Source organism: Rhinolophus sinicus, chromosome 18, assembly GCF_057876585.1.
Source record: "Rhinolophus sinicus isolate RSI-liver-muscle chromosome 18, RSI-T2T, whole genome shotgun sequence".
In the NCBI taxonomy this organism is placed as follows: domain Eukaryota; kingdom Metazoa; phylum Chordata; class Mammalia; order Chiroptera; family Rhinolophidae; genus Rhinolophus; species Rhinolophus sinicus.
This window is the reverse complement of record NC_142518.1, coordinates 44,988,810-45,004,627: the sequence shown is the minus strand read 5'-3', so window position 1 is coordinate 45,004,627 and position 15,818 is coordinate 44,988,810. Positions and strand designations below refer to the sequence as shown.

The following is a 15,818-nucleotide window of genomic DNA, read 5'->3' as shown; positions in this document are numbered from 1 at the left end:
GTTGCACTTACAGCCCAATGTGAGATCAAATCTTATTATGGATGATTCTATGTGGGTGCTTTTGGATGACAAAATCTTTAAATCTCTGGACTTTAAGTAAAGCAACATTGTCCTCTATAACGATGGTGGGCCTTATCCAATGAAGTGACGTCCAGAACAGAACAAAAAATTGACCTCCCCCAAGAAAGTGGGAAATCGGCAGCAGATGGCCATCAGACTTCACCTGCAACAGAAACTCTTCTCTGGGTCCCCGGCTTGATGGCCTTCAGACTTGAACCACAGCCTTGGCTCTCCCTCGGGTCTCTAGCCTGTGAGCACATCCTGTAGATTTTGGATTTACTAGTTTGCATAATCGCATGAGCCAATTCCTTGAAAGAAATCTCTCTCTCTGTCTGTCTCTCTCTCTCTGTCTCTCTCTGTCTCTGTCTCTCTGTCTCTCTGTCTCTCTGTCTCTCTCTCTGTCTCTGTCTCTCTGTCTCTCTGTCTCTCTCTCTCTCTCTCTCTCTCCCTCTCTTCCTTTCTTTCCCTCCCTCCTTCCCTCCCTCCCTCCCTCCATCCCTTCCTCTCTATGTCTCTCTCTTGTCTCTCTCTATCTCTCTCTCTCCTATGTGAGCACATGGGTCCACACACAGACACACACGCTTATATATCTTATGGGTTCTGTTTCTCTGGCGAACCTTGACTCAATGAAACTTTGGTACCAGGGCGGTTATAAACAACGGAATCTTAAGAATAGTTTAGCATTTGGCTCTTCAATTTGATTATATTTAAAGGAGCTATTATCTGCATGTCCAGTAGTAAAGTGTATTCTGGTAGTCCTTGGTGTGATGTGGCAATAGAGATAGACCAAATCTCACAACAGGATACTCTTCCCCCTTCCTTTTTTAAAATGATTTTCAGGTATATAAAACAACATAGTGATTAGACATCTATATACCACACAAAGTGGTAATCGCAATAAGTCCATTACTCATTCTGTTAGCTATTCTTAATCAAATACTTACATAGGGCAGGTTTCTGGGTGACCATGTGTATGATACCTTCAAACATTTTTGTCAAACTAAAGAGTATGATGAGAATTTATGGTTGCTCCTAATGACACTGAAGAAAGTGGGAAAAGAAAATGATGAGCTCAGAGATTTCAATTACCTGCTCAAGTACTGCATAAATGACCGGAAAGCTTCTGTCTGCCTTGAAAGTGAGTCTTCTCTTCTGTAGCCACTGGGCTGAGATTGCTAAAAACGAAACCTAGAATCTCATTCTGTGAGTGTCTGAATTACAATGCAAATTGAATTCCCGACCTCACTGTATACCTACGCTTAAAATGAAGGCATTGATTGGGAAGGAATGGGATCCTGAACGTCGGAATGGGAACATGTGGGAAGACCTCGGTGAACCTGGGAACACTGAGCCCCTAAATACCCAGGAGTCATCTTCACCAGTGGAAGCACCCTCTCCACCCCAGTCTGAGGAGATTAACCCTGCCTTGCCCAAGGGAAGTGTAATGTCCTCCCCTGAGGAAATATCCTTCAAAGAAACTGCTGGTGCTCCTTGGCACACAACTCCACCAACTTTACCTGCTTCTAGACCTATAAGATGACTGAGGTCCCAGCAGGCCCCTTAAGGTGAGGTAGAAAGTATAACCCATGAGAAGGTGTGCCGTACTCCAAAAGAGCTACTAGATTTTTCTGATTTATACCCACCGAAATAGGGAGACGTGTGAGACTGGATATTAAAGGTGTGGGATAATGGTGGAAGGAACATAACGTTGGATCAGGGTGACTTTATTGATGTGGCCCCACTAAGCAGACATCTGCATTTATTGTTGCAGCTCAGAGAGTTAGAAAGGGCTCTAAGTGTTTGTTTGTTTGTTTGTTTGTTTGGTCGGCTAACGCAATGCCCAAAATGTGGTCCACAGCAAGTGAACTAGAAATCCAGACCTTCCAGTGGTTTACTGTAGAAGAAAGGATTCCTTAGGGAAATTGGAATGTTAGAGTGCATTTGTTATTTAAGACCTCCTCACCCACCCTGGGAGGGTCCACAGGACACACCCTTCACCAAGGCTGTGAGAAGTAAGTTTGTGAGGGGAGCCCCAGCAGCCTTGAAGAGCTGCATGATCGCTCTTTTCTGTAGACCAGAAGTTACAGAGGGGACTTATGCTACTCAATTGGGGAACCTAAAGGCAAGAGGAGTAAAACGTATCCCCAGGTGCAGGGGCCACATGGCCTCACTAAACCTCCAAAGGTAAGGCGGGCATGGTTACCGTCATGGACAGCAGAATGAAAGCAGCAATCAGAATAGTCTGACTCCCAGAGACCTATGGAGGTGGCTAGTCGATCGTCATGTTGTTCCTAGAAGAGAAATACATAGGAAGCCTACTAATATCTTACTTGATCTGTATAACCGGAGGAATTCTAGGTCAAGTGAATGAAAGCCTAACTTGGAAAAAAAATTAACAGAAAGTCACAGACCCTGAATCAATTCCCAGACTTGAACCAGTTTGTAAACCCCAAACCTCTTGAACGTAAGGGAGGCTGAATCCCTTTGATGGAGGCTGTTTGAAGGCTCAGCTACAGCACCAGCTAGGTGACAACACCTTGCAGGGCTATGGTGAGGTTCTCCAGGAGGCTGTATGTACTCTGATTCCTCATCCAGTATATGGTGCTGTTTCTGCCATGGCTAGGATTCACAGGTCCTGGACTCAAGGGGTGGGAATGGGTGTGTGACCACTCACTGTCACACCTAGTGACCCACTAGCACAAAGTTGGCTTCCTGTCCCCACTACCGTATGCTCTGCTGGGCTAGACACAGGTCTCAGTTCCAAAGCAAGGAATGCTTCCACCAGGAGACACAACAATGATTCCATTGAATTGAAAATTAAACCTGCCGCCAGGCCACTTTGGGCTTCTCATGCCTCTGAATCAACAGACATATATGGGAGTTACTGTGCTGTCTGAGGTTATTGATGCTGATCACCAAGGGGAAATAGGACTGTCGGTCCACGATAGAGGTGTTATGGCAGCGTATGTCTGGAATAGAGACCCCTTAAGGCACCCCTTAGTAATAACATGGCCTGTGATTAAACTCAATGGAAAGCTATAACAATCCAATTCAGGCAGGACTACTAATGGTCCTGAGCATTCAGGAATGAAGGACTGGGGCACCCGACCAGATAAAAAACCATGACCAGCTCAGGTGCTTGCTGAGGGCAAAGGAATATGGAATGGGTAGTAGAAGAAGGTACTTATAATATACCAGCCACGAGGACATGACGAGCTACAAGAAGGGGGATTTTAATCTTTGTATTTCTTCCTTGCTTTGTTATGAATATGATCCTATATCTGTGCCTGTCTGTCTATCCAAGTTTTTTCTGCCCTCTGTTATCCTCCTCTCTTGTAACATAAGATATATTGACTTGGTATTGGTATCACTTAAGCAGTCAAAATTGCACCATAGTATTTAAGTTAGGGGATATGAAGGAGATAGTAAAATTCACCCAAGGACTTTGTGTCCTCTTGTGAAAGCGATAGGGTGCTTTTATCTGTACACAGAATAGGTGGAATTGTGACTTTTTTCTTATTCGGAGGTTAAGTATAGTTTAGAAAGATGCATATGGGTACTGAGATGACAAAGGGTGAACTTATGTGTCACCCTTTGAAGTTATGTGTTCACCAAAGGGTGAACTTGGTTAATCTTATGCGTCAACTTGGCTGGGTCACTCTTCCCAGATATGTTGTCAAAATTTATTCTGGATGTTTCTTTGAGGGTATTTTGCATGAGATTTAACATTTAAATAGGTGTAATTTGAGTGAAGCAGTTTGCCCCCCTTACTAATTGTGGGCATCATCCAATCATTTGAAAGACTGACCATGACATATACAAACTAGGACAGACAATTACGTTGCTGACAGACACAGGGAGAGAGGCAGAGGCTGACAGATACAGGTATAGAGACAGAGACAGAGTGGGAGGCACACACAGAGACTGAAAGAAAGAGAGGCACACAGAGAGAAGTACATATAGTGAAATAGGGGTGAGAAAGAGAGAGAGAGTCACAGACTGACTGAGACAGAAAGGGAGAGACACAGAAAGAGGAAAAGAGGCCAGGGTGGATGGGTGGCTCAGCTGGTTAGACTGCAGGCTCAGGGCAACAGGGCTGCCGGTTCGATTCCCACATGGGCCAGCGATCTATGCCCGCTGCAACTAGAATGAAGTCAATGAGCTGCCGCTCAGCTCCCAGGTGGCCAGATGGCTCAGTTGGTTGGAGCACAGGCTATCAACCACAAGGCTGCCGGTTGGACTCCTGGACTCCCTCAAGGGATGGTGGCCTACGCCCCCTGCAACTAAGATTGAACACGGCACCTTGAGCTGAGCTGCCTCTGAGCTCCCAGATGGCTCAGTTAGTTAGAGCGCAGTCTCTCAACCACAAGGTTGCCGGTCCCCCAAGGGATGGTGGGCTGCACCCCCTGCAACTAACAACCGCAACTGGACCTGGAGCAGAGCTGTGCCCTCCACAACTAAGATTGAAAGGACAATTTGAGTTGGAAAAGTCCTGGAAGTACACACTGTTCCCCAATAAAGTCCTGATCCCCTTCTCCAATAATAAAAATCTTAAAAGAAAAGAGGAAGAGAGGAGAGATACAGTTAAATACAGGCATAGATAACTGCAACAGAGAGACATAAACAGAAAGATAGAGACCCAGACAGACAGATCAACAGATTGAAACAGAAAGGTACAGACAGTAAGAAAGAGACAGAGAGTGACATAGACAGACTGAGACAGAGACAGAAATAGACAAAGATTGAGGTGGACAGAAATAGGCAAGGATGGAGAGAGATACTAGAGACAGAGATTGAGAATGACAGAGAGATAGAGACAGATATACAGAGAGGGAGAGACAGCAATAAACCCTCATCGTTGTCAAAGACTGCATTGCATCCCACAGAGGTACCTCTCTTTTGGTGTGTCATTTAGTTTGCTCTCACTGACTAGATTGTTTGCTGCAGCATTACCTTGATTATACACCTTGTCCAGCCTCTCAGTCTCCCCATTCCTTTAGTGGGAGGCTGTAAAACAAAGTGAGTGTTAATGTGGGAAGGTTTCCTCCTCAGCTTTGGCAGTCAAAAACAAAAAAAGGGAGGGAGGGAGGGAGGGAGGGAGGGAGGGAGGGAGGGAGGGAGAGAGAGAGAGAGAGGAGAGAGAGGAGAGAGAGGAGAGAGAGGAGAGAAGGAGAGAAGGAGAGAAATTTAACGTGAAAAAGTAAAGACTGGTATTGGATAAATGGCCCAAGCTGGCAAATGGCAACAGCCAGAGTTTCTGCAAGTTTAAATGCTTAAATGAGTGTGTTCCTGTCACTATTTACACATTATTGTACATCCTTCTTCTGTAAACAGCAAAGAGCAACATAAAGATTTAAAGTTAGTTGGTGGAAAATAAAAGCAGATCTCTAGTCAAGGTGAACTCGCTAAGTAGTCTCTGAATTTCCCAAGTGAGGATAACTCTTTTTTGATGAAATGGCATGCTGGCATTCAGCTTAAGAAAAAGTAAATTGAAGTTGCTTAGAAAGATTATATAAAGAAGTGACATTGATACAGAAAAAAGCAAATACTTTTTACCCGTCTATGGAATAATTATTTACTCTTTCCCCAACTTTAGTTATGAAAAGAGAGAGAGAGAGAGACAGACAGACAGACAGACAGACAGGCAAAAGGCCTGTTGTTTGTGGTTAGTTAAGTAAACCTAGTATAAGGGAACTCAGAGGGGGAAAATGCAAATTTTAATTTTTAAAAGCAAACATCAACGGTGCAACAGCAGCTTCTGCTTTAGCCATTTCATGTATCTGTTATGTAATTATTACTCTAACACTCATATGTGGGTTTGGGATAATGAAGCCTTTCACACCTCCTTAAAGCGTAAATAAATAAATAAATAGACAAAAGTGATTTGTTCACTGAATGACAAAGGATAAAACCTAATTGGGAAGAGAAATATAAACCAGTAAAAAAAGTTCTGGGTTAAACTAAGTAAACCATTAAATCTGTTTAATTTTTTAAATTTATTTGTTCCCCTTTTATTATATTTTTACACTCTTTCAGAGCATGTATTTATTATTTGTATGGATTCTTAAACAGAGTTTTCAATGCATTGACCTTCTTTAAGCACAACCACCACTCAATGAAATGCAAACAAGTAGAGTATTTGGGAAGGAATGTGATGGTGGCAGTTTGAAACGTCTTTCTGGGGTGAAAATACTAGGGAAGTAAAAGGAAAGTCTAACTAACATCAAGGTACTCTTAGGTTAAAGAACAACCAACAAAAAGATCATCAGTGTACTCTGGGTGTGATCACATAGTGTCAGACCATGGAAACCAAGTGCTATGGTCAGTGGCAGAAAGTGGGGAGGGGGGAGCAGTCAGAATAGAACCAGTTGTGGTGGGAGTGACGAGTGAGGCAGGGCTGCTCTAAACCCACCAAGTGAAAGGGAAGTCCAAGTATTCATTTAACATTCGCTTAATAAAACTAAAGGAAAAGAATTTCACTAAGAGTAGTGGTAGGTAGGCTCACATTTTCTCTCTAAAGTCAACTGGTCTTTGTCTTCACAGAAATAATGTGGGAGTCGATGTATGTTAAACCAGGACAGGCTGCCTCATTAACAGCACGGATGAGTTCTGGAGATGTTTGGGGCTTTAAAATGTGTCCTCTTCATAAGTGCCGGTAAACACTCTCAACTGTTATGAACTACAATTCAACAAAGCCTCTGACAGTTGGTCATCAGAGATGGACAAGGCCAGTTGATCCCCCAGAGGGAGAGCTGGCATCTCGAGAAAGCTGGCCACCTCTGTGCCCAGAGAAGAGCTGCTCAGCTCTCTGAGCTTTTGCAACAGTCCTCATTGTGGGCAGTGCCCGTCTCTGCAGAGGTACAGGAAGTTACAGGACACATATATGGGGAAGGCCACATCTTGGTTCTCCAGGTTCACTACCACTAGCTCTTGGTCTTTTCTCAGGGCAAGGATCTGGTATTCTGTGTCCTTCCTGAAAACGGCGCTTCCAGCCCTGTCCAAGGAAGCCAAGCGCAGGCGGAATGCAATCTTTCTCTGCCAGAGTAGACTGACCCTGAGGCCACAGCATCTGTTCAGCACGCTGCGCCGGAAAATGATGCGCCGGTTGTTGTAGGACACCACCAGGTCCCAGCCAAAGTTGAAGCCAGTCCACCGCCAGCTGCAAATCTCATCCCTGCGGAGCTGGGCCCCACAGCGCATGCTGTTCCCCTGGAGGTCAGACACATTGACGTTAATGGGCTCGAACTCCCTGATTTGCTCGGCGCGGAGGAGGGCAAGCCACTGCTCTTTGTACACTGGTGTGAGCCACACAGCAGGGATCACTGCATCCTGGTCGATGGTGCGTGCTGACGACAGGTCGCAGATTATGTAGGCCAGTCGCAGCTGCTGGAACACTGGCACAAAGGCTCTGCCCTGCTGGGTCTCTAGGAAAGGGGTGCCCTCCGACTCCCTCTTGGACCTGTCAAACCACGAGTTGGCATCTGGCAATAAGGCACTGCAGGGACCTCTCCATGTGGGCTGCAGTTGCAGGAACATCCACTTTTTCAGCTTGGTGTACACATCCATCTCCACCTCCATCACGAAGAGCTCTGAAGAGGCGATGAGCTCTTTCATGAGATCCAGGCTGATTTCCCGCAATAGCTGCTCACTACGCTGGGTCATCAGGTTGTCCAGCAGCCACTGTAAGCACATGGTCTTGATGTTTTGGAGGCCGTAGCTCTCAGCAGAGTAGTAGTAGCTGCACACGGTCTGGGCGCTGACAGTCTCCTTCATGACTTCCCCACACTGCTGAATTAGCTTGTCCAACTGCAGCATGCTGGCTGTGGCCAGGATGGGGACAACTCGGCTGGGTGGGATGCACACGGAGTCTTGGTACAGGGAGCCTAAAGCCTTGTGAAGTGCTTCACGATCAATGTTCTCGTCAGGCATCTGCAACTCTATTGTATTCATGGTTGCTTCCCTCCAAGCACCACTGAACATGCTAGCGAAGTAACCTGACTGGCATAAGTAGACTCTGTGCAAGTTCCACGCCTCCCCTAGTGCGCAGATCTGCACATCACTGTCTTCCCCCCTTATGAAGAGTGCCTCATAAACGGACTCGGAACTGTCTTTGGCGCGCTTCCTGGGGGGCTCTTTTTCGTGAGGCCCTCCTGCGCCTGACTTCCGCTTGAGGCCTAACTGACTGGTAGTAGGTCCGGCCTCTTCACTCTCATCCTCCGCCTCATCTACTGCTGCCATGGCTGCCTCCGCCATCTCCTCCTCCTCCCCACCGGCACCTGGCTGGCCTGGGGCACGCCTCCCCCAGCCCCAGAGCATCCGGCTGCTTAGTGCTCCCATGGCCTTTATGTACCTTAAAGGCGCAAAAGACACGCTCCCTCACAAGGCGCAGCTTCCACTGGCACTAGCTCAGCCCAGAGTGCTTCTGGGTACAGCTGACGTCTGCTTTCACGTCACCCAGGACGCTGTGCTAAGCCCCACCCCATCCGGCCCCGCCCCGCAGGAAAACGGCAAGCCCTCCCAGGACGACCACTGTGCACTTTTCCCTCCTAGGATGGTTGCTTTGGGGCTCACTTCACAGACTGATGATTTAATGGAGAACATTTTGTGAAAATTCTTCCCTTTGTCTTGAAGAACAATTCACTTTTTTCCATCTGAAATATTCAGTGATCATTTATGGAGAGAACTACATCTTGACCCTAACTGTTTCCTCCAGGAACCCTATTTCCCATAATAACTTCTAAGGCTAACTCATCACTTGAGGCTGTGAAGCCATTTCCTGTGATAAAGGTTGTAACTTTTGCCACAGTCTTTGCTTTGCTCTTTAACTTTTGTTTTTAAATGAGTTCCCAGTTTTAAAACCGTTTTAATCTCTCTCTCTCTCTCTCTCTCTCTCTCTCTCTCTCTCTCTCTCTCTCTCTCTCCCTGTCTCTCTGTCTTGTGTGTGCGTGTGTGTCAGAGCGAGAGAGAGAGAGAGAGAGAGAGAGAGAGAGAGAGAGAGAGAGAGAGAGAGAGAGAGAGAGAATCAGCTACTTTGGGGCCATGCCTCCATTTTAAAGAGATACAGAAAGCTTTAGCTTAGGGAAGGAAGATCTGAAGTTCCCAGAATAACTTTTAGCCTTATTTATTTATGTTGTTGTTGTTGTTTTTTCTCTCCACCTGTTTAAACATCTTGAACTCTCTGCCTGTGACACTTTCCCTGGTTCTTCCAAACAACTGCCCATTCTTCAATGTCTGAGATCTGGCTCAAGGCTGACTGTTTCTCAACGTCCAAGGCAGAGAGGCAGCTTTCCTTAACTGTAATCCCATTATGCCTTGATCAAACATTTATCCCCACAGGGCTGCAGGACTCTAGATTACTAGCTCCAGGCACCAGGCCAAGCACATAAGAAACTTACAATGAAAGAAAATACATGTGTTCTTTTTTTCTTTTCATTTTTGAGGAAGGAGGAATATTAAATCCTGTACAGATAAATGTAATACTTTATAAAATGATGGGTTGTAGAGAGAGTATGGATGGACCTCTGAATGGCAAGGAAAGTACAATATTAGGGGAAATACACACATTTTCTGAATTGGCAACATGATTTATTGAAAAACTATAAGTCTAAGAAATGTTATTTTAATTACCAAAACATCTCTTGATGCTGGGAAGCCTCTTAGGTCATTTGACACTCCCTGAAGTAGAAAGTTCCCTAAATTTGTATATTGCAGTATAATGTTATGTTACATGTTCAGTATTGTCTTATGGGGCTCTACCGAAAGGCTGATTGAGAGTGTCTAAATAAATTGTGCAATAGGAAAATATGTTGAGAGTGCATGAAAAAGAGAGTGGAGGGGGAAAATATATAGCTTAAGGCCTCAGCCTCCAAAGCTTATCTGCACCTGTAAGATAATGGGTCATTGTCAAGAAGCTATGGAATGGAGGCAGTGAGGGATTCCTTAATTGTGCCGTGTCTGGATGAGTGATGAAGGAAACTCTGCTTATTCAAAAAGAGATGGCTCTGAGCCACACACATAGGAAGAACATTTAGATGAAATATAGATTGAATTGGTTGACAAACAATAATCAGATTAATTTAAGAACAATGGAAGTTGCTATAAAATTAAATATGAAGAATTAGCTTTCCTGCTTGTAAAAGTAAAAGGTGTGTTTATAGTCAATCACAGTAGTCTCATCCAGTTCCCAAGAAGTGTTTTTTTTTCAAGTATGGGAAGACCAAAGGAATTTAATAACAGTGATAGGTGAGGATTCAGTCAGAGATATCTCATTATAGTCACAAGAAGCTGTTCTGGGATAACTTTCACAGGTTGTGCTTAGACCCACACAGAGGAATTCAATAGATGGGCAAGGTACCAGAATTCAATGTTGCCCACATCTGGCCCAGTCGACACCATGTGCCCACACCATGTGCAGCTACTACTACTCTGGTGAGAGGTACAGCCTCCAGAACACCAGGACCATGTGCATCCAGTGGCTGCTGCACAACCTGACGACCCAGCATAGTGAGCAGCCACTGTGTCAAGTGCTGCAAACTACAAAAGAGCAAAATAGAACTTAAGGTCTAGGCAATAATTTTTTTTTTAGATAAGAATCTTCAATTTTATAATGATACACAGTCTATTCTTAAGGATGTAAAGCTAATGTAAGAATTTTTTTTATTTTTTTTATTAGTTTCAGGTGCACAAGACAAAGTAATACTAGACGTTTATCTTTTATATCCCTCACACTGTGTGAACCCTCCTCTCCCCATCCACTATCCCTCTGACATCGCACAGAGCCATTACATTTCCACTGTCTCTATTCCTAATGCTGTACTCCGCTTCTTGTAAGTACATACACACACACACACACACACACACACACACACACACATATATATATATATATACACAAACTTGTAGTTGACATTCATTATTGTTCAGCTTCAGCTTCAGGTGTACAGTGCAGAGATCAGGCATCTGCATCATCCCTGAGGTGGTTTCCCTAATGAGACAAGTGTCCATCGGATACCCTACAAAATCTTTACAACATTATTGATTACATTCCCCAAATTAATCTTCAAAACCCCGTGGCCATCTTGTGGGTACTGACTGTTTTCTAATCCCCTCACCTCCCCTCTTATCCCCACCCCCCCTCCCATATAGCAACCCTCAGTTTTTCCTCTATGTCTCCAAAACTGTTTCTGATTAGTTCATTCACTTATTCTTTTCTTTAGATTCCACATATAAGTGAGATCATACGGTATTTGTCTTTCTCTGTCTGACTTATTTCACGTAACATAATGTTCTCTAGGTCCATCCATGTTGTTGTAAATGGTAAGGTTTCTTTCTTCTTTATGGCTGTGTAATACTCCATTGTATAAATGTACCACAGTTTCTTAATCCAGTCGTCTACCGATGGGCATTTCGGTTGTTTCCATGTCTTGGCTATTGTGTATAGCGCTGCAATAAACATAGGAGTGCATAAAGTTGTTTGAATTCGAGTTTTGGATTTCTCCAGATACCTAGGAGTGGAATTGCTGGATCATAAGGTAGTTCCATTTTCAGATTTTTGAGATACCGCCATACTGCTTTCCACAGTGGCTTAGGCAATAAATTTTAATCTAAGTGTAGCTACCTTCCTCACCTGAATAAATGAATTGAAAGACATTGATGGTGGTTAAGAGATAATAACAAAAATGTTTGCTGAAAGTTATACTTCCTCAAGTGTTGTGTTTCAGAAATAAAAATTTGCCTCTATAGGTATTCTGATCATCTAATGTCTTGTAGGGTGTAGAAACATATGAGGGGCAGAGGAATATTTGTCTGTTCATGGTGTTCTGAAGATAGGAAGCATTTTTTCTAGTAGGCAAGACAACTAAAATTTACCTCATATTTAGAAAATAAGTGGCTAATTGATAATATGAACAGTCTTTGGGAATAATTTGATCTAACAGTGCAGGTGAAAGTTTGGTTTAGACTGTGAACACATTTTCCACACCAATTGTTATGATTACATGCCCAGGTTAGACACCAAAGGATTAATTCACTCCAAATAGTAGCACAATTCAACTATCAAATTTGGCTCAAGCCCTAGGGGCAGGGAAACATGACACAGCGGAAAAGATGAAAACAATCTGTACTAATTCATGCTAAGATCAGAATACCTCAAAGATCCTTCATTCTCTGAGAAGTATTCTCACATAAGCACAATGCATGACATTGCCGATACCTGTCAATTATTTTTAAAAAACAAAACAAAAAGACAAGGCAGTGCTAAAAATAAGAAGCTACAAGCAACCAATGGTTTTGATTAGCATGTTTGAAGTACGTGGAATTGTATGAAGAACTGTGGCTGTAAGTGAATTAAAATTTTCCAAGCAGTCATGAACAGTATGTTTTGGGTCAAGGCAAGTGCTTGAGTCTGGTCCACCAGCAGAAGAGGAGACTACCTTCAGAGCTTCATTCTCCAATATGGTAGCCACTAGTCATATGCGACTACATAAATTGATTAAAATAAATAAAATAGAAAATTCAGTCTCTGGATCTCACTAGCCACATTTGAAGTGCTCAATAGGTGCATGTGAATGGTGGCTACTATAGTGCATACAGCTCAACTATAGAGCATTTCTGTCAGTGCAGAGAGTTCTTCTACATTGTGTAGTTCTTTTTTATTTTTTTAATTAAAGTTTACTGGGTTGACAATTGTTAGTAAAGTTACACAGATTTCAGATGTACAATTCCGTAACACATCATCTATATATTACATTGTGTGTTCACCACCCAGAGTCAGTTCTTCTATCACCATGTATTTGATCTCTTTTACCCTCATCTACCACCCTACTCTCCGCCTACCCTCTGGTAACCACTAAACTATTGTCTGTGTCTATGAGTTTTTGTTTCTTCATTTGTTTGTCTTGTTCCTTTGTTGTTTTCAGTTTGATATACCACATATCAATGAAATCATATGGTTCTTCACATTTTCTGTCTGACTTATTTCGCTTAGCATAATAATCTCAAACCCATCCACGTTGTCTCAAACGGCACTATTTCATCCTTTTTATGGCAGAATAGTATTCCGTTGTGTATATATACCACAACATCTTTATCCAATCAACTATCGAAGGACACTTTGGTTATTTCCATATCTTGGCCACCATAAATAAAGTTGCAATGAACATTGGAGCACATGTGTCTTTGTGGATAAATGTTTTCAGGTATTTGGGGTAGATACCCAAGAGAAGGATTGCTGGGTCATATGGTAATTCTATTCTAAACTTTTTTTGAGGAACCTCCACACTGCCTTCCATAGTGGCTGCATCAATCTGCATTCCCAACAAGTGTGTATGAGGGTTCCTTTTTCTCTACAGCCTCTCCAGCACACGTTAATTTTTGTCTTGTTGATGACAAAAGTTCATTGGTGTGAGGTGATATCTCACTGGTGTGAGGTGATATCTCATTGTGGTTTTGATTTGCATTTCTCTGATGATTAGTGATGTTGAGCATTTTTTCATATGTCTATTGGACATTTGTATGTCCTCTTTGGAGAAATGTCTCTTCAGGTCCTCTGCCCATTTTTTAATTGGATTGTTTTGTTGTTGTTGTTGTTGAGTTGTATGAGTACCTTATATATTTTGGATATTAGCCCCTTATCAGAGGGGTTGTTTCCAAAAATCTTCTCCCATTTGGTTTGTTGCCTCTTTATTTTGTCGATGGTTTCTGATTCTGTGCAGAGGCTCTTTGGTTTGATATAGTCCCATTCATTCATTTTAGCTTTTACTTCCCTTGCCTTTGAAGTCAAATTCATAAAATCCTCTTTGAACCCAGTGTCCATAAATTTAGTACCTATGTTTTCTTCTATGCAATTTATTGTTTCTAGTCTTATGTTTAGGTCTTGGATGAATTTTGAGTTAATCTTGGTGCACGGTGACAGATAGCAGTCTAGGTTCATTCTTTTGCCCGTGGCTTTCCAATTCCCCAGCACCAATTATTGATGAGGCTGTCTTTTCTCTGTTGCATATTTGTGGCTTCTTTGTTGAAAATTATCTGTCTATATTTATGTGGCTTTGTTTCTGGGTTCTCAATTCTATTCCATTGGTCTGTGTGTCTGTTTTTCTGCCAGTACCATACTGTTTTGATTATTGTTGCCCTGGGGTACAAGCTGAAATCAGGGAGTGTGATACCTCCAGCGTTGTTCTTTTCCATTAGGATTGCTTTGGCTATTTGTGGTCTTTTGTGGCTCCACACAAATATGATGATTTTTTGTTCTCTTTCTTTAAAAAATGCCATTGGGATTTTCGTGAGCATTGCATGAAATATGTAGATTGTTTTGGGTAATATGGCCATTTTAACTATGTTGATTCTTCCAATCCATGAACATGGAATGTCTTTCCATTTCTTTGTGTCTTCTTCAGTTTCTTTGAAAAATGTCTTATAGTTTCCAGTGCATAGGTCTTTCACATCCTTGATTAAGTTTCAGCCTAGGTATTTTGTTCTTCTTGTTGCAATTGCAAAATGAATTGTTTGGTTTTTTTTGTTTGTTTTTTTAAATTTCTGTGTCTGAGGTTTCATTGTTACTATATAGGAATGCAATGGACTTTTGTACCTTAATTTTGTATCTGGCAACTTTACTGTATTGGTTTCTTGTTTCTAATAATTTTTGGTGGACTCTTTAGGGTTTTCTATTCATAGCATCATGTCATCTGCAAAAAGTGACCATTTAACTTCTTCATTCCCTATTTGGATAACTTTTATTCCTTCCACTTGCCTCATTGCTTTGTCTAAGACTTGCAATACTATGTTGAAATGAGTTCGTGCAGTTCTATAATCAGTTGTCTCGAGTGAATTTTTCCTTCTACGTGTGTGTGTGTGTGTGTGTGTGTGTGTGTGTGTGTGTATGGTTGGTGCAGAAGTAATTGCAGTTTTTGCAATTATTTTAAATTTTTTTAACCGCTATTACTTTTGCACACATATATATGGTCAAAAAATGTATACACATTTTAAGAAAGGAAAAAACTGTATTAATATTGTAATATTCAATATGTACCACGAACAAAATAATGAATACAAGTCTCATTTGACTTCTACAGTTACAAGAGGTGCTCATAGTGGTTACCATCAGTGTAATTTTAATATAATTTTTTCCTTCTTTAATCTGTGTATACTTTTTGGAGATATATATATATATATATATATATATATATATATATATATATATGGTTTTGGGATCAGCTATTAACCTCTCAATGGGTTGGTGATGTTTGCCGGGGTGGGGAGGAGTTAGAAAAATGTAAATACACAGTGGTCACTTTTAGATTTATAGGATCCCATTTGTCTCATTGTGCTTGTTGAGATGTTATGGAGGCTGGCTATGGGGCTTGGGGAAGTTTGGTAACCTTCCAAATGGATGCTTTATTCTGAGACCCTGTGCTCAAGAACTTGAGGAATTTGAGTCTTGCCTTCTGTGGCCCATAGGGCATCACCTGGTAGTCAGATCACCGTCTCAAACTCACTGTTCAAAACACAACTTTGCTTTTCTTCACCCATTCCGTTAGCATGAAAATCCATTTTCAATACATTTCCTGTTTGGCTTTCACTCTTTTTATTGTTAATACTGGCACCATTAGCAAAGCCCTCTTGTGAGTCTCGAGTGCTTGGAATTGTTGAATAAGAGGATACAAAATAAATTTCTTTGTAAACTGAAAATTAATTTATAAGTATTAGCATTTTGGGTTATGGTAGTAATCATATTTGTTTCTTTGTTTTGGTGTGTCGTCAAG

At 42.2% G+C, this 15,818-nt stretch overlaps 1 protein-coding gene across 1 annotated transcript; it reads right to left on the bottom strand.

The window, feature by feature from the left end:
- Positions 1 to 5,201: 5,201 nt before the first annotated feature.
- On the bottom strand, positions 5,202 to 8,397 carry LOC109438939 (germ cell-less protein-like 1). Its single transcript, XM_019719131.3, has one exon. The coding sequence runs from the start codon at positions 8,395 to 8,397 to the stop codon at positions 6,889 to 6,891; it is 1,509 nt and encodes a 502-aa protein (XP_019574690.3). The 3' UTR covers positions 5,202 to 6,888.
- Between the last annotated feature and the right edge of the window lie 7,421 nt (positions 8,398 to 15,818).